Source organism: Channa argus, chromosome 13 (assembly GCF_033026475.1).
Source record: "Channa argus isolate prfri chromosome 13, Channa argus male v1.0, whole genome shotgun sequence".
Classification (NCBI taxonomy): Eukaryota; Metazoa; Chordata; class Actinopteri; order Anabantiformes; family Channidae; genus Channa; species Channa argus.
The window spans coordinates 26084820-26104235 of record NC_090209.1 but is presented as its reverse complement, the minus strand read 5'-3'; the positions used below and the strand labels follow the sequence as shown (position 1 = coordinate 26104235).

General features: G+C 41.7%; 1 protein-coding gene across 2 annotated transcripts in view; it reads right to left on the bottom strand.

The window, feature by feature from the left end:
• The window catches only part of itpr3 (inositol 1,4,5-trisphosphate receptor, type 3), a 135211-nt gene extending 116379 nt beyond the window's left edge, over positions 1 to 18832 (bottom strand). Inside the window, exons 1-5 of one of the 2 annotated variants that reach the window (XM_067527445.1) lie at positions 18290 to 18832; positions 5947 to 6017; positions 2087 to 2208; positions 1822 to 1908; positions 156 to 314 (exon numbers count right to left, since the gene is read on the bottom strand). In XM_067527445.1, coding sequence (XP_067383546.1) covers positions 156 to 314; positions 1822 to 1908; positions 2087 to 2208; positions 5947 to 6017; positions 18290 to 18381 — 531 coding nt within the window. In that variant the 5' untranslated portion in view covers positions 18382 to 18832. The remainder of the gene's footprint in view (positions 1 to 155; positions 315 to 1821; positions 1909 to 2086; positions 2209 to 5946; positions 6018 to 18289) is intronic. The other variant, XM_067527446.1, reaches the window with a different exon arrangement.
• Positions 18833 to 19416: the final 584 nt, after the last annotated feature.

Sequence of the window (19416 nt, the reverse complement as noted above, 5' to 3'; positions counted from 1 at the left end):
TTTTTTGAGCTTTTTCGGTGCATTTTCTATGTTTCTGCTAATTTTGCACCTATTTTAAAGCTCTTATAAATGAGTTTGTCCCTTGTAGACCTGCTCAGTAATGCATCCATCTTTAAATACTACTGCTACACATTATTCCTGCATGGTATTTTTACATTGTCTCCATTGGCACGGAGTTTCCAGAATGGCTGGATGAAGAGCCAGGAGCCTTCGTTTCCCGTTCCGTCCAACGTGACCCGCATGGCGTTCTTCTCCAACAGGGCCGGCAGACGCTTGTTCACCGTCAGGTATTTATTGCTCTTCATGTGAAGCAGCTGGAGACGGGGAATATGTACAATTTATTTCCATATGTGTTGGATACATTTGTCTTTACATGCAGTTAAAGAAATATCCATCCACAAAAACCAAACTCTGAATATCTTCCACTGACAAGTATCAAAGCCAGACACGTCTTATTCCTCTGTTCTTGTCTAAAAACACCTCAGAATCACAATGTTGAACGAGTAGCATGTTCCTTTATTACCATGAACATACACACACACACACACACACTGTAAAGCTGCTGAAAAGTCCCAATAAATGGACTCTTCATCCTTTTTGTTAGATCCCACTCCAATGTCAGTAGTGGAAGAAATACTCATAATTTAGGTAGTACAATAAAGTAGTAGTAGTTAAGTTAATTGGTGAATCTAAAATTGGCTGTAGGTGTGAATGTGAGTGTGAATAGTTGTCTGTCTGGTTGTATGTCTCTCTGTGCTGCTGAGACAGACTGGAGGCCTGTCCAGGGTGGATGCCAGCTCTCGCACGGTGACAGCTGTGATGGGCTCCAGCCACCCGTGACACCAAATAGGATAAGCAGTGACAGATAATTGATGGATGGATGGATGGATGGATTCCAAAAAGTACCTGACAACAACTCTAGTAGAGTAATAGTGAGATATTTACATCTGAAATGACGCATAAAGCAGCAAAAATACCTCTAATTTGTACTTTGGTACATTTTAAAATGAAACTATGTTATATACTGTATTTGTGGCTTTTGTTTGTGGACTTGGAGCTGGGGGCCACAAAAATGCTGTGTCCAAATGTGAAACACATAGACAATATTAAACATATGTGATAAAACCACACCGCAGTACAGTAACGTCACCTTTAACACACCCACATGCTGCTCTTACTACACAATAACGAGGTGTATTCCACGAAACCCCTACGTTACTATTTTAATTAAATACCAAGTCCATCTAATTCCAACCTAAACCTGCCAATATGTCCTCTCAGTGTCGCTCAGCAGGAACCACACCCCGACTGTTAGCGTGCGTGTGTGTGTGTGTGTGTGTGTGTGTGCGATGACAGGCCTGAAGCGAGGTCAATATTGACACTGACAGATAGCAGCATATCAGCACACAGAGAACCCAGTGTCACATTTAACCTTTGACCCCATTCAAACAGGATCCCAGAGGGAGGTGGGCGGTGAAATATTCTCAAAACCTTATGAAATTACACGACACGGGTTGAGACTTTATCCTGCGAACCCCCTCATGCAAAGTCAGTGTAATGTGAGTGGACGTTGACAATGTGTCTATCAATTTTATTTAAGACTAAACATTTCTCAACATGATTCGTTTATGTTGTTGTGTCATCTGTGCAAAGGTCTTTAGACATTTAGTAAAGGACACGACATGCAAATTAAGCTTCAATGAATCTGACAAAAAAAATAATAACTAAAAAACAGAACCTTGTTAAAGAATAATCTCATTTTCTTCAGTATCTTTAGGTCATTGACATATCTTTGTACTTTTATATAAAGATGTTTTTTACCTGTATGACAGTTCCGTACTTCACAACATCTCCATGCACTTTCTTGTTTTCGGTCTCGTTCTGTTTCTGCTCCAGGTTGGACGCATGCTGCAGGACACAGTTTGTGACAGGACACGTTTAGCTTAGCTTAGCAGAAAGACTGGAAGCAGGTGGAAGTGTCAAAGGACAAAATTGTGTCTTCACACCGGACGAACAAAGCTGAACATCACCAGTAGATTTTCAGGATCAGACACTTTGTTCTTTAAAGCCTGTGTGTGTTTGGTACCTGTAGTTTCTGCAGCAGAACCACGTCAGCGATCTTGTCCTTCTCATGTTTGGCTTGTTTCGCTTTCCAGAACTGCTTCTGAGCCGAGTACCGGCTCATTGGACACACCTTAAACAGGCAGTCTGAGTGAAGACAGAACGCAACACATGTTAAAAAACAGCTCAAATCAACCAGATTATTTGGTCCCAGTTTAAATAAAAAAATCTTGTTTACATTTTCTTGAAATCTATTGTGAAATTGTATTTTATTTAAAAAGGTCCCCATAAACTTTGTTAGGTCCAAGGTTCTGATCACAGCCCCCCTGATTGATGAAGTGTTACTGAGACATGTGTCCTTCCAGCAGCTTCTCCCAGCTCCGCAGACAACTGTTGGCCTAGGAACATTCTTGGTGGTTCAGTGCTGTGGTCTCCTCAGAGCTTTAAAAATGGTTTGGATGCACCTGACCACAATCTGGTGCTACGTTAAAGGATGCACCATTAATTTTAGAAATGACAGACAGGTTTCCACTTTTTATCTGCTTTTATGTGTCTGTTTTGCAGTAAAATATGCAAAAAGTGAAGGTCTGACTCTTTCTGAAACAACTTATGCTACTTTAGGGGCAAAATACACAACACGGTGAAGATTTCACATTCGTGTGAGGTAATTTTCTGCCTGAGCAACAGCTGAAGCTAATTGGCTATTTTGGTTTCAGAACATCAAACTGGTGAAGCATCTGACATTAAGCCTAAATCTGAATGTGTGTGTCTTTAATCCTGTGTTTGAATCTCTTCTGTCTACAGGCGACTAGGTATTAATAAAAGCACAATGAAATGGAAACTTATTGGAAAACTGCAAAGTTCAACAGTTGTAAGATAGTAAAGGATCATTTCAGCCATTGTCTACATTCAATTGCTCTGAACTGCATGAGGATTCACACATGCAGTTGACTCTTGTTAACATCAAACAATGAAGGTCTAAAGCCCAGATTATTATCTAATTCAGGCTGTAGACTAATAGAGTCCCTGTGAGTAGTAACAATTCTCCTCTAAGGTCAGTCATCAGTTTATTCAGACAGACTTGGATGGATGTGCTGTGCAACATGCACATCCTGCCACCGTGCAGACGATTGAGGGGAGAAGAAGAGTGAAAGGATCTAAGACAAAACACTAGGAGTAATCGGGGCAGGCAAATATTGACTCTCCAGCAGATCCTGTATGTTAAAAACATACACTCCGTGTGTGTGTGTGTGTGTGTGTGTAAAACAAACACAACTTGTGAGAGTGTTATCACTCTGTATTGTAGTGTAAAGGCCAAAATGGACATTCAGGTTTAAAGTTATCTTGACACAGGGAAATTAGCTTTCAACATGTATAACATATGCAAACACACTCACTCACACACACACAGGCTCAGCTTTTGTGGTCACGCAACCAAGTACAAGCATTTTTTTCAAGGATGATGTCCACATGTGCAAACAAACTTTATTTCCCTCTGTGGTTTATGTTTATCCCAACAAGACAATGCTCATTTATTTTAGTAGAATCACATTGTTTATAATCTGGATCTATACCATCATCTGTCTAATAAGATAATTACCTTTGATTCCTCTCTGCAAACTGCTGTCTGCACTCACTCACACATTGTTTAGGTACTAATAGCCATAATTAAGCAGGATTCAGTCGTGTTTCAGGGTCAGCACGATGGTGGAGAGGTTAGCAGTGCTGCCTCACAGCTAGGAGGCTTTGCATGTTATCCCCGTGTTTGTTACAATAGTTAAGATTAGAGAAAAGTGTGTGTTTCTGTTGTGCGAGCAGAAACACACACTCCGTGCCATCAGGCAGGGGGGGAGTTGTTTCCATACATTTCTACTTTTTACGTGGAGAGCAGCTGTAACAAGGCCACACAATTTCCTTATGAGACCAAATAAATTGTTTGAATCTTGAATTAAATCTTAAATGATTCAGTGTAAACAAACAGGTTTAATGAAACAATAAAAACCAGCTTATGAAAATGAAGAGGAGTTATTATTATTCTGGGAGCAAAAACAGGAGAAGAAGCAAGATAGTGGTAAGTGGATCAGTGGAGATAATAACAATTAAATCTAATAAACTAAATGTTAAAAGCTGCTAGTGCTGCTGTAACTGTGGCGAAGAGACAGTAGAATAACAGAACTTCCGCTGGTGTCACATTGTTTCTTTTGTTCCCCTGGACATTTAACATGAGCTAACTGAGCTAACGAAGTTAGCAGAGCAGCCTGATGTGTCCAGCTTGGCTGGAGTCACCAGAAGTCAACTAAAAATAAATAATTATAATTATAATAATAAAAAAATATATACATATATATATATATATATATAGTTAAATAAATAATCAGCTGACTCAGACAATACTTTTTCTGTCGTAAACTGATGAAATCTGTGTCCAACTGTCGAGCTATGAATGTTAAGTTCTGAAATTTTCTGAAACATGTTGTTGGAAAGTGTGAACAGTGGTGCATCTGTGACCTACAGTTACCCACAACACCCTTCTCTGTACAGCAGCTTCTGGATGGGACTGAAGAAGCCAAAACAGATTTTTGGCTTCTTCAGATCAGAACTGAGTCTGCTGATCTTTGTTTATTTGACTTTAGATAGTTTTAAATGTAAAAAACTGAACCTAATTATAGTCAATATTAGATTCAAAGGAGTGTTTATTTAATAAACAGATTCATCACTGGATCTGGATTTAATTCAGACTTAAGATTGTTAAGGAAAGTACAGAAACACTGTAATCGAACTGCATTAAAAATAATGTGTAACAAACTGCATTTATTTCCATTTCTGCAGCAGAACCCTCTGACATCTTTATCTTCTCGGCATGTCAGACTAGAACTTTCACTTTTGTGGGAAAGAGATGTATGTGATTGCTTTGGCAGGAATCGACTGTGGATTTTCTTCATGCCGTCTTTTGCAGAGCGAAGGGTAAAGTTTAAAAGCCTTTATTTAGTCAGGAACATAAGTTAAAACACCAACAAGATTCGACCTGATAAAGTCTCAGTTAGTGCACAATCTCTGAATCCAGACTTTTTACACATGATCCTATTTTTGGACAATACACCAGGAGTAAAACTACTGCAAACAACATGAGATACTGGCATTAAGACATTTATATTTGAATGATAATCATAAAAGTAAATTCCACACAGATATAAATCAGACCACCAGGCTAAAATCCGGGTTCCACAGCCTAGAACCACCTCCTTTATTCGTGACTAGTTGTCGAGATGCAAACAGGTGTGTTACTCACTGACCAATCAGAGCCGTGGGGTTGGGAATGTGGACAATTTCTTTGTGCCACAGAGACGCACAAATGGTCGTCTCCACGTGTGAATGAGGTGTTTGCAGCAGGTTAAATTGATGTAATAGTGAAATCAAATCAACACGGGAGGAGGTGCAGCCTCCTGTGTGCTCTGGATTTAAAGTCTGAGCTTCAGTCACTCACTTCGATCTACTTTCAAACTAGATCAACTGTCCCTCACATACAACCCAGAGCAGATGCTGTTTTATTTCATCTGAGAGCAGCAGTTTCTGATGATTGGAGTTGGACTCACATCACACCAGAACATTATTCATATTTTATACAGTACTCTGGAGGTTTTTGTGGGTATTTTGGTTTGTGCTGAATATCAGAGACCTGACCCAGGACAAAAATTGGGGGGTGGCCATAGTTAGAGGCTTAAGAGTTAACACAAGCAAACTAAGCACTTTTTTTTCATTAAGAAAATCTGCAAATAAAATGTGAATTAATGCATGTTTCCCATCACAAACTTTGAATTTTAGTGGTGCTAATAAAAAGATCATCAGCGGAAGCTCAAACAGTAAATAACACATAGTCAGTCCTACCTCGAAACTTCTTTGGAGGATTCTCCAAATCCCCAGCAGCTGGTTCGACCACACATCGGTCATCTACCAACCTGCAGAGAGAAACCGGGGACAATGTCATTAATGATGGAATTCAGATATTTTGAAAACAATAACAGAGTTTTCCACATTTAGCAAGAACCTATTAAAAAAAACCTGAACGCTGACCCCAACCAGCAAAGGCAGATGGTCGTCCACCCTGAGCCTGGTTCTGCTGGAGGTTTCTTCCGTTAAAGGGAGTTTTTCCTCTCCACTGTGGCCTAAAGCTTGTTCAAGGGGGAATTGTTGGGTTCTCTCTCTACATCTTTATAGTCTTGACTTTATTGTGTAAAGTGCCCTGAGATTACTTTGTTGTGAATTGGCACTATATAAATAAAGTTGAACTAAATTGAATTTCTCAACACCAATCAAAACTCAATAACAAACTGTGTAGGTCAATATATCAGAGCAACTAGGATTAAATATTTTAGGGATTCATCAGTCCACAGTTGGACATCCATTCATCCATTATCTGTGATCTCTTATCTTGTTCAGGGTCACATGGTGCTGGAGCCTATCACAGCTGTCATTAGGTAAGAGGTGGGGTCCATCCTGGACAGGTCTGCGGTCTGTTTCAGGGTCGACACAGAGAGACAAACCCAGGCTAACAACTATTCACAAACATTCACACCTACGGTCAATTTCTACATTCAAGCTCTACTGCAGAGTGGATTCAGACGCACAAAATCCACCTTCCGAAGTGGCCCAGTCAGAGTCCAGACCTCAAGAGCCATTCACATCAGACGTCCTAAGAATACGGCCGAGGAGAAGCAGTTCTGTGGAGAAGAACGGTCCAACATTCCACCTGAACATTGTTCAGGTCTAATGTAAGGAAGTGCTTGCTTCATCTTACTGCTGCCTAAGGTGTTTCAGAGTACGCAGTTATTCAAACGCTGTGGCCGTTAGTTTTTCCCTCATGATTTTGCACCTTGTCAGGTAGTGCAGTTCATCCCTGTGTTCATCTTTGCTCCAAATACCATGGTGCATTATGTTTGATGTAGAAACATGCTGAGGTGCTTACAAACCTTACATATATGTACAGCAGCACACCTTCTGTTCTCACTCTCAAACCAGATAACGAAACACTCCCCAGAAGCAGCCATCAGCAACAAGGCAGGTCAGGCTGCACATCCCCTGTGGGGTGAAGCCCAAGAGAGGCAGCTGATAATTACTGCTGTGAGGGCAAATTATTAGCTGAAGATGATTCAGACAACTTTATTTACTTCTTTCTTCTCTATGTGAGCCGACGGTCACTGAGCGTCCTTCTGTCCATTACATGAAAACAGACTTATTGTCAATTAGCAGTGGAGAAACTAGCTAACGCTGCTTTGTTTCCCCTTCACTGTCACAGACTTTCAGTGTCATTCAGCTGTAGTTCTTTAATGCTGCCTCTCTGTCTCACAGCCCTTGTCTGGACTCTGGTGGCTGGATGATGAGAGAACAAAACTCTAACAAACTTCCCTATCTGCAGTTCATTTAGTGAGCATCTAAACGGGAGCACACACAGTGGACAGCAATGAAAGAGAAGCACACAGCAGTAATGTATCTGAGAATCAATACAAGAGGGAGATTTGTTGCACAGATTCGGTTATAAAATCAATGTCACATGTGCGAGTTTCTTGTTACTTACTCCTGTGTGTGAGACATCGTCTCTGATCTGATCTGACCATGAGGCAGTGGTGGATGAAGCACACAGAAAATGTACTTCAGTAAAAGTACAAATACACAAACAATACCACTGACAGGATCCACTGACATTTCTACTTAGGAAAAGTAAGTAACTGCATTGTTTATATTTGACTTAATGTACTTGACTAGTTTTGTCTCTGTGCCCCTTTCTGTGGACCAGTGCTGCTTTATGTTGCTAATGAATTGTAACAGACATAATGATGGTTGAAGCAGTTTTTCTTTCTAACCTCCTGATGTTGGACTATCACACAGTGACAGTAACAACCTCACTAACAGTTCTGTCACTTCAAGAATAAAACACTAAGAAAATGTCCAGAGAGCTGGACATAAGGTGAAGACACACAGAATTCAAGAGCTACAGAAATAAATCCCTTAACAAGGAGGAAACATGAGTGTGAAGCTCTCTGCTTCTCTTGGAGCTTTACTTTGTTCCTCGCACCTGATTTACACAGTGGATGCTCACTAGTGCATGTAGCTGCTTCCTTCAGAAGGACAGGAGGACAAAATATGTCCTCTGTCCATCAATCATATGAATCATGTTGCTATGTTTGATCCTGGTTTAGTGAATCAATGAAAGATTTTTTTTTAAATGGAGAAAATGGTAAATGATGAAATGTATAAAGTGACGTGATTGTAACATGTAACACAACTTTGATTAGAAATGTGGTGAAATAAAAACTAGAGATAATTGGTCTGAGATATAGTGCAGTAAAAATCAGAGTAGCCATAACTGAATCAACTTTAGTAAAGAACAGGCCCCTGCTTCTGAAAAATAAAAAAAAACTTGACTGATTCTATTGTATTGATCTGCAGAATGTGCAAACCTGGATCTTTGCAACAAAAGTCAAACACGTTCAACTACAATAAAGCCCTGCTGCCGTTTGTCGTAACTCCTCTTAAGTTCAGACCGAAGCTGCTGAGACGGATTGTGAACTGCCAATTAGAGCAGTCGATTTTTGTCTAAACAAATCAGTTTAATATCAAACTAGTCCGAGATTGAATAGTAACAACACTGAGATACACGAAGCTAATTCATCAACTTTATTTTCACCAGTTTGATCTGCTGGACTTCAGTCTTCTGGTGTCAGTGGCTCCCACACATGGGCCAAATGAGTCATTGAACATTTTCTACTGGGTCAGTACAAGACTTTACTACACAAACTTCCCAGGCTCTTGTTTAGGAAATTAGCTCTTTGTGAACTTGACAGACACGTGTCATGAAACGTACTGATAAGTTCAGGATTAATGCATATTTCCTAATTCTCCAGCACAAGTAAATTCATCACACAAACTTATTTCTTACACATAAATGACCTTTTCATAAAAAGGTCAAACTTGCAGTCTTTCCTTGTGGTGTTTTTTCTTTTAGTAAATGTGACTATTTAAGGCTTCAGCGGTGACCAGTCGGGGCTCGACTCAGTGTGTGTGCTCATTACATTCAGTGTTTAGGAAACAGAGGGAGGCTCAGCAGAGACACACATTTCTCTGTGCTTTCATGCAGCCATCACACAGCCTGGATTACCTGTCCATTCACACACACACACACACACACACTCCATTCACCAGGAGGCCATAACAAGCAGCTTGAACACTATGACTTTCTCTGACTCTGATGAGCTCGAGAACAAGACCAGACAAGAAAAAGCTTTGTCATTAAGTTCCACATAAAAATTTTTACCCACCGATCAGATCACTTTTCACTAACCTCATACTGTTCTCACACAGTTGCTTTTGAGCTGCTATCACACCACACGAATGACTGCGATGACTTTACTTGGCAATGTTGTATATTTGCATTGTGGTTCAGTCAGGGCAGCACAGGCCAATTAAAAAATAAATCAAACCCAGCCTGTAAACAAATCAGGTGTCTGCAAGTGAAGCTCCAACATCGTTTTATTTGGCAAACCTGCCACAACTGAACAAGAAGAGAAACAGTGATAGAAGTATATGAAGCTAATTGATGGGGTACAAATCATTTAAACTTCCTTCATGATTAAAATATTCAGTGAAGGCTCAGAACAGAGGACAGACTCTGCTGTGACTGAGGGTCACTGACCATGTGACCCACTGAGCCTCGGTAAACAAACACATATGGAAATGAAGAGCGTGGTTCTATCGTCAGGACGAAGAGACAAAGACCAAGGCTTTTCACACGTGACAAGCTTGTCTACACAATGAGACTTCTGGAAAATTGCTTCATGCAAATGTGAAGTTTTCACCTGAGCCGTCGTTAAACCTCAGTGTTTGCTGCTGGTTTTCTATTAAAATCCACACTTGTCTCTTCCGGTCTCCTTTCTTTACGTTTCTACTAAACCTCTATAAAAATCCTTCTGCTTTCATTTCTTAACCACCTCTCTTCTCATTTTCCTTTATTCCTTACAACAAATAACAGCAGCCTATCAGTGCTTTTTATCTGACTGCCAGGTGTGTCCAGGTGTGTGCATGCCTTTCTAAACACCCGCTTGTGCTCACTGCTCCGTTCTCAGCTGTGTTTAATCAGCATCTGTTTCAGAGAATGTATTCAGAGTCCTTTAAAAGTGCTTTAAAAATCCCCCAGTCTGAGCCGTGTGGAACAGAGACCCCTGTCTCGCTCTGATCACACATCACTGAGAGCAGATGTAGCTGCTATTATCAGTTTTTATTCCGTGTATTTCATTGCACCTATCTGAACCAAACAACATGAAACTTAGCACTGTCAAATTATTATATGCTCTTCCACGAAATAAAGAAACATCCACCTTGTGTGGAGATTTAGGGACACTGATTATGCTAAAGATTAAATCTTGCAAACACTGGCTTAAAAAACTTGTACGAATGAGTCTCACAGTGAAAAGTAAAAGAATTTACAAAAAAGTATATGAGGCCCAATGTCCAGCAGTGAAACCATATCTTAAGTACTTTGCTAAGAATAATCTGTTGTTGAGTCCAGAGCAGTGAACACTGAAGTCTTTTAAATATTACCCCTCCTTCAGTGGAACATCCTGAATTTGCCTCAGATGATCCAGTTCTTATGACCAGACAAGCAAAGATATTAATTGTGGATCAAGACAAAGAAAACTAAACAAATCATTAAAATACTTTGGATGCTATTTTATTTTTACACTAAAGTTGACCATATTATATATTGTCTGCATGCTGTTGTGATTAACAGGTGTGTTACTTAACGTGAGGAGGATAAAATGTAAAGCACTGATTGATTTTTAAATTCATCCTGGCCTGTCCCTCCATCCTCCTCCCTCATGCAGGAAGACACATTTGAATATGGATTTGGCTATTTGACTGCGAGCAAGTGGTTTCCATCTGCACTCCATCTGAACCTGCAGCTCAAAGGTGAAACTGAAAATAAAACACACACAAAAGGCCTTTTCCTGGTTAATCTAGTGTGAAATAAGTTCATGTCAAGTCAGAGCAGTTCGTCACAGTGATGCAAATTCATGCAAATCAGCTGTTACACTGTCATAACACAGCTTATAATGGTGTAATATAACCAGAGGTACAGGTTTAAAAGCAGGGTATGACTTGGACAGGTCTCCAGTCTGTGTCAGGGCCAACACTGAGAGACATACACAGACAGACAACCATTAACACCTACGGGCAATTTAGAGTCACCAATGGACCTAACATTCATGTCTATGGACTGTGGGAGGAAACCGGAGGATTAGAAGTAGAGAATTAGAACCAGGGACCTTCTAGCTGTGACTAACCACTGTACTTTGCCATAATTTAAACATGGTATGATGTGTTCTACAACATCCGTCCTCATTTTCTAGCTTATGCTTGTTTTTGGAAAAATGAAATATGCTGAATTTATTATATCAGCATCTGTTTGCTGTGTACTGTTCAGTGCATGAGTGTGTTCAGATATTTACCCAGAAAGTGGAAATCTGACATGTTTTAAAGGTGCCCAACTTAACTGTAGCTGTTACTCTTCAACTCACAACATCTTTACACCACATCCTTTGCAGAGTGGAAACCTCAGGATTATCAGTCTTCGTGAGGTACAACATCCCTAAAGGTGCAAAAAGTTGCACCACCTTTTGCACCAATCTTCAAACCAATCTTCACTGATCAGTTTCCTGTCTGCATCTCTGCAATTTAGTGCTAAAAAAAGGTTGAAGAAATGCAAAAAGAAAACATGATGTTATTGAATCTCTCACTGACCTCATGCTCTTTCAATCCTACTATGTATTCATGAAGAGACTAAGACTGGTGAGAGCATGAATCTTCATGTAAGTGAACATGGAAAAAAGGGGATGAAGTTAAAGAGGAACAAGTGAAACCATTTAATGACTGTGCTCAGTTTGGAGCCACAGCTTCAACATGCTGCTGCAGTACAGGTGAGGAGTGATTAACATCCAGGAATCTTGTTTGATGCACAATTTGACTGTAGGTAAACCAGCAGGTTAATCAGCTCACATTTCTCTCTCTGTGGCATTCGTCAGGTGTCTCCCCGGCTCAGACTGTCTCACCTAACAGGTATAGTGGGCTACTCCCTCTTTAAAGTCTCTGTGTGTCTGTCATCAGCAGTTTACTCCAAATAAGCTGTGAGCAAATTCCACATGTTAAGTAGGAGGTGAAGGAAACAGTCAGTCAGAGACACTAGTTCGACTAAAACTGGTGATTTTTTTTTTTATTGTTACTTTTTAGGTCCACGGGGGCCAATGAAAGACGGGTGAAGTTATAAAGGTCAGGATCAAGTCACACTCACAAGAGTGGGTGTAAGACTGGAGCACAGGAAACACACACACACACACACACACACACACACACTCAGGCCTGGTGGAAATCTCTCTTGGACATACTCTGTACCACTTCCTTTTCCTGCCATGCAATCAGCTGCTGCCGTGAGCGTGTGTGAGGGTCTTAAAGGTCACAATATCAGACATTCATGAAGTCTCACGATCACTCACGGGACCATCAGACACAGCTACAGTCTCCTCTTTTGCAAAGCCAATCTGTCTGTGTTCATGTTCTATCAGGAATTATTAGTCAATTTGATGGTTAAGTTGCTAAAAAACTAAATATTTTTCATAATTGATTCATCATTTCAGGTCACACACTAATTTGCATATTACTATCCACATTTTTAAAAATAAAGTCACCCTGTGCAGCCTGATCATTAGAAATCACGTATGAAGCTGTAACTGTCTCCTCGCTGTGCATCTTAATCGACTGTCTGAGGCTTTTTATAAGTTGCACCACATACACAAGGATGTGTGTTGAGACCACAGCACAGGAAACGGCCCACGCCGGTCTGTGGGACGGCAACCACATAGTGACACGTGATGTACGAGGACAAAATTCAGCTCGTCTCACCTTCTCCTTCGAGCAGGCTCATCTTAACAGCCTACACTACATCTCCTGCACAGACAAGAGCGTTTACAAGCACATCAGCGACCTGGTTCCTCTGCTACTGTCGTAACCTGGTTCCTGTACATCCCTGTATAGACGCAGCAGATCAGCAATCAGGTTTCTCCTCTGCTCACGGGTTTTAACTGTACAGTGAGAGAAGATGCTGCTTTCTGAGAGAAAGGCAGGTCAGGGCGTGAAAGGCTGGAGCCGGCAGGTGGATTCAAACCAGGGACCTCCTAGGTGTGGCTAACCACTCCACCACTGTGCTTTGCCCCCCGGAGAAGTCGACTTGCTCATGATGGAATGTGTCCCAAACATATTTACACTGAGGTAAAAATATGAATAATCAATATACAACCAAGAACATGTGTTCGTCAGCTGTTTAACACACAGTAAAGAGCCGAGTGAAAGTGTAACGTCCACCTGAACGTTGGTGACTGTTACAGCAGAAAGGAGACAAACGCTGCGTCTACAACGAGCTCCGCTGGACTTTCTATTCCACATTAGTGCAGATGTTGCAGATCAGATTGTGACGTTACACGTGAGAGTTACACGTTAGGGAAACTCAGTCTTTGACATATTACAGAAAATCCAGTCCTGGGGGTCGAAGCAGTGGAGTTCTCTACCTGACCTGACAAGTCTGTCTCTCTCTTTTTGTTTCTCTTCAACAAGCAGGTTGATGCTTGTAAAGCCCCAGTTAAAACTCTTAAAAACATTTTCTTACATTCAGCCCTTTTTAGAAATGAACAGTCTGCTGCTCTTTAAGCCAAAGGTGCCTGAGAAAAATCTGAAAGGTCATCAGTAAATTACAGGGATGAGGAAGAAAAAAAAGCCTCAACCTTTCCTGACTTTTTATAAATAGTTTGACTTGTGTTCCATCATCTGCTCTCTCAAAGTCACTGTTTGGCTTCACCAAAAACACAGGCAGTGGGTATGTGCATGCTCACATTCACCAAAATAACTGTCTTCCTGTCTTTATCCGCTCTCCGTTTGGAAAATTAAGAAGCTAAAGTTGGATCAGCTTTTCATCTGTTCACACGGGGAACAGTGCATCGTATGAACAATAACTTGGAAGTGTGTGCAAGAAGCTGTTTTACCGTGATAATGTGGTCACACTAGTACCAGCGGTGAATCGAATGTGGGAAAGTTTGGATGGTGCTAGAAGTGAGGTCAGAGTTAGAGAGTCATTGAAAGCTGCAGGCTTATTAACACGTCACTGTGCTGCTGATGCTAATTAGGTTCACTGGTGACTCTGAATTGCCCATAGGAGTGAATGTGGTGTGTGTCTGTGTGTGTCTCTCTGTGTTGGTCAGCTTTGTAAAAATCCATGTCAGATTACTGAAAGCTCGGTTGGTTTCCAGCAGGTCGTTGCATCATGTTAGCACAGCTTGAACCCGGCTCCTTACTAGGGCTGTAACATTTTACAAATCCTCATCCACCAAGGTCGACTCTTGAGGTTAAACATGGAGGGAAATACGCAGTGAGCGAGGCTGTAGATCTGATGCTGCTCCACTCATCTTTGGTAACGTTAACTCCTCTGCCACATACGGGTGGCAAGGCTGCATGTGAGTCCTCAGGTTTGTTGTCATAGTCGAGTAAGACATGAACTTTCAGCAAACAGCTTTCTCTTTATTGATTATTTTGCCATCTACGGTGTAGAACCCGAAATATTGCCACATCATGCTTCTGAGATGGTTCCGTAGTGTTATTGTCCGACCAGCACAGCTTTGCTCGCCTATTTTGTCGTATCAAATAAAATGTTAGTACATAAGTTTACTGAGAGGTCAATCGAGGCTCGTGGCTCATCAAGCTCATCTGCTGGAGACGTAGCAAATGACGTCAAACAGCCTTGTGCTTAAACATACAGTACATTTTTGCATTTCAACAGAGGATTAAGTTTGAACATCGTTTTATCATGTGCAAAAGAATGTTTGAAGTTCAATCAAAAAGTCGCAGCCCTGCTCCTCACAGACACCTGCACCTGCCCGGCATGTTTTCCAACTACCCACTGCTGATTGTCTGAATCAGGTGTGTTCGTTGAAGGAAGACACCAATTTGTTTTTCCCTACTTCACCAGCTTCTGACTGAGTGAGCGCACCTGATCCAGGTAACTTAAAAACAAGCAGGGCAGGAGGCCTCGAGGACCATGGCTCCTCCTGACGGTGCTGAATGAGTAGCTGTGATGGATTTAGCTTCTCCAGCTAGTTTAACGACGTGTGGAATCTCACTTATCCTCTGCTTTACCGAAGTCGCACTATTATTTGTTCCAATACCAGATGAGGAATCGCACTCAAAGACTCGATCACTTACTCACACAAACCACACAACAAAGCGGCCTTTTCCTGCGAGGTAATTAGACCTGCACCTGGCAAAGCAATCAAACATTAAAACCAATGTGATTCACTATCAGAACAAAAGCCGCGATCGGCTCAAAACAAAGGGACTTAAGTCGGAACTAATGGACACCATAGAGACATTAGACACCACAGCTGAACAAACAGAACAGGAAATAACAAAATGTAAAAGCAAAAGCAGCATGTACACTGTGTGTCCACCTCCACAAACAAGCTTTTTGGGTCCAGGTGTACACAGGATATCAACATGCACTGCAACCCTGAACTTATCTAGACATGACCCAGAGGAGCTGTAGGAAACAATGCAAATGTCCAAAGCAGTTGGCAAGAGGACTTGGAACCAAAACCACGTTCCAAACTGGAGCCTAATCAAAAATACAGCATACTGAACTTCAGTTCTGCGCGTTGGTTTCAACCGAAGGTACAAATCTGCAAGGACGTACATAGCTGTCTGTCAGGAAGGACTTGTCCACATGACCTCAACACGATTTGTTTGGATACGAGCATCAGGAGCATGCAGAGATAATAGAACAACCTACAACAGAGCCAGAAAGATGGATCTCCGTCACTGTGGAAAACAACGGGACATTGCATGTCAAAAGCTAACTAGCTGCAAAGTCTGGTTGCACATCAAATCTGACCAATCGTATAAAGCAAACTAAAAGACAGGACCGTGTTTACCGTCCTACAGTCTCCTAGCCCCTTTCAGGACCTGTCTTCTCAATGCAGTCTTGGATCTGCACAAACTGTTGGAATTTAACAAATGTGCAATGGAACCTGACTTTTTTAGGCTGCTGTGGCCCCTCTGCATTAGTTCCTGACTTATTTTAAATATAACGAGGCATCACTCCATGAAACTGCTCCACTCTTTGACTGTCTGCAGACTTTTATCCACATGAGCACATGCTGATTAAAAACTTAATAAGAAACTAGTTACTTCTCCCTAGTTACCTTCTCTAATTATTTATATGACAATAGTTATGGAAACAGCTGCTCTTTAAAGGCATCTCTAAGCTGGTTAGTGAAGAGCAGTCGCTGCCTGCTTCTCCTTGACTCGTAATGTGTTTTACACCGAAACACTTTAGATCAGCACTTCAAAGTGTCTCAACACAGCTTGAAGTTATATTTCAGTCTTCTAATGAATCTGCATTGTTCACTGAGTGTTATTTTTAGCATGTGTGCAGTTTCACCAGTCTTCGCTTTATTAATCTTCTTACCATCATTAAATTGTTACTCATCATATTTTTTGCTTTACTGATTAACTATGACTTGAGTCCAGGAAGCACCTGCAATCACGCCACATCCTGGTTTCTACCAGCGTACTCCTACTTGCACATCCAACCTTTTGAGGCTTTTTACGGTTTTGTGAAACCCTACTCCAAAGAACTGATCATACCCAGGGCATTAGTGCAAATAAAGACATTGCACTCTCTCCTTATCTTATCACAGTCACAATGACGGGTGTATTTCACAGATCTGACACAATATGTTCACAGTTTTCATTCAGAACAACTCCCGCTCTACCTTCAAGCTGACGTTTATGATGCTTAGAATGATTTTGTTGATGCTGCTATGAAAATTCGTGAATGTCAATAGGGAGCAAATAGGGGCAAAAAGTAAAGCATCGCATTTATCTATACATGTATCACTCAATCGACGTATTTCCACTGAAGTCACCTCAACAACACTGCACAAAAAATGAGCTGTTCATATACCGAACTGCAACAGCTTGCACAGGTATTGGTACAATACCATATATAAGCCCAGATTCACACAGGATAGGAACAAACAGGCTGTAGCTCAGTTGGTAAAGACAGTCGTCCACGGACCACAGGGTGAGTGCTGGCTACATGTCCAAGTGTCCTTGGGCAAGACACTGAACCCCAAGATGCTCCCGCTGAGTCAGGTGAGCACCTTGCATTGCAGCCACTGCCATTGCTGTGTGAGTGTGTGTGTGTGAATGGGTGAATGGGAATCAACATTGTAAAGAGCTTTGGATAAAAGTGCTGTAAAATCGGCCATTTAACAAACACAAGAACAATAAAGACATTTATTGTTGTAATTGTTAGTTACTGTATATAACCCATCATTTTTTAAAATATTCGTAGAAACATGAGTCTGTTAGTAACTAGATCTTAAGGCTTGTTCAGCTTTACTTTTGTCCTCATCTGTTATCTTAAAACAGCTCTTTCCACCTCCACCTATGAGGTTAACGTAGTACTGAGCGCAGTATCTGACACGTTTTACGAGTACAAGTAAACAATGTGGGAAAAACGTTTTATCTAAAAGAGGCATTTTGACAAATCGGAAATGACATCAACACAAATGTATTAAGTTAAAAAAGTGTGACTATATATGTAACTGAGCGTTTTAGTCATCTGAGCTACTGATGAGTGAATGAGCAAAACAACTGACTACAATTTCATATTAATTCCTACTAAAATCACATGAAACAAACGAGCCTTAGTGGCTTTTTCCTACTGCATTTACTCCTGATAGGACATATACATAAAGGTTCACAGTAAGGTGAAGTGTGTATTGAATAACCAGCTCTTAGAGTAAAACTTACTTCAATTCGCTGTACATGAATGAAAAAGATGTTTCCATTATTCATTTAAGTGATTTAAAATGCCCTTAAGCCACTAAAGGCAACTTTAAACTATTTAAGGGAAACTGAGCTCCCACTAAAAAGTAAGGAGAATATTAAGGGACTCTTAGAGGATCGACCACTGTCCATGTGCCTTTACTGAGTGACAGCTGATTGTTGGAAAGCTGAGTTTGAACCTACCGAGTTTTGTGTTAATGGAAGTGTGCAGGTTGTACAGTTCAGTGCATGTGTGTTTCCGCAGTAAACACGTGTCCGCAGTACTGTAGTACTACGGTAAACTCACCCCAGGGTGCTGATGAAGCCGTTGACTGATCCCTCCGCATACAGGGACACGATATCCCCGATATGCAGGAAACTGGAGGCAGAGTCCGACATCCCGCAGCTGGTGCCCGCAGCTCAGCGACTGGAAAGCTCAGGTAGAGAAGAAGAGAAACGTTCTGCGGCCGCCGCCTCCTGCCCCTCAGCGAGTCCACAGGCAGGAAAGACGCACAAAGACTGTCCCTCACCTGCGGCAGAAAGTGGAGGAGAGACGTGTTTCCACTCAGCCCGCAGAGTCCGCGGTTCACTCGCTGTGTTTCCACACAGTCACTGCCGGGTTTTGCATGACAGCAACTTGGAAAAACCTTTGAACAAGTTCGGAGACGACTCACAACATGAGCGTGAAAAGTCGGAGACGGCGGTGATTCGTCCCCGCGGCGCATTAACGCAGGAGAGAAGTCCTCTGATCCTCCGAGTGCGTGCGCGTGTGTGTGCGTGTGCTGGCCAGGAGTTTCAAGTCGGTACAGAGAGGTGCAGAGACACCGCGCTGCTCTGTCCCCTCCCTCCGTCAGTGTGTACGGGGAGCGTGCGTGTGCGCGCCCACGCCCAAGACTCCGGCATTAAAAACCAGGAAGTGAGTCGCGGTGTTGATAAGGCTGAAAGAAAAACTGCCGCGGGGCCAAACACACACACGCACTCGAGCATTTCTACCCCTGTGAGGACACTCAGGGGTAAAATGCCCCCCCGCCCCCTCCCCCTCCCCCCACTCAGGCAAACAGCCGCTACTTATTACCCCAACAGCAAAATCCTATAACTTTAGCAATAATGAGGACCTGTTTGAATGTCCTCACAAAAAAGGTATTAATCTAAGAAACACACACACACTCTCCCTTTTTCTCTGTCACGCACACGCACACACTCACACACACACATGCAGGCGTGCAATAAAAGCTACAACTGGGTGTGACATGTAGTGAGGGAGGGTGCATGGGTAAATCCATCAGGCATGTTCACACACACACACACACACACACACACACACACACTGGCCATTGTGAGTTTATTTTAAACACACAGTACCTGAGACATTTTATTCAGCAAAAGTTACATGTTAGATTTCCCCAGAGCATCATGTGCTTCTGAGCTTCCCAA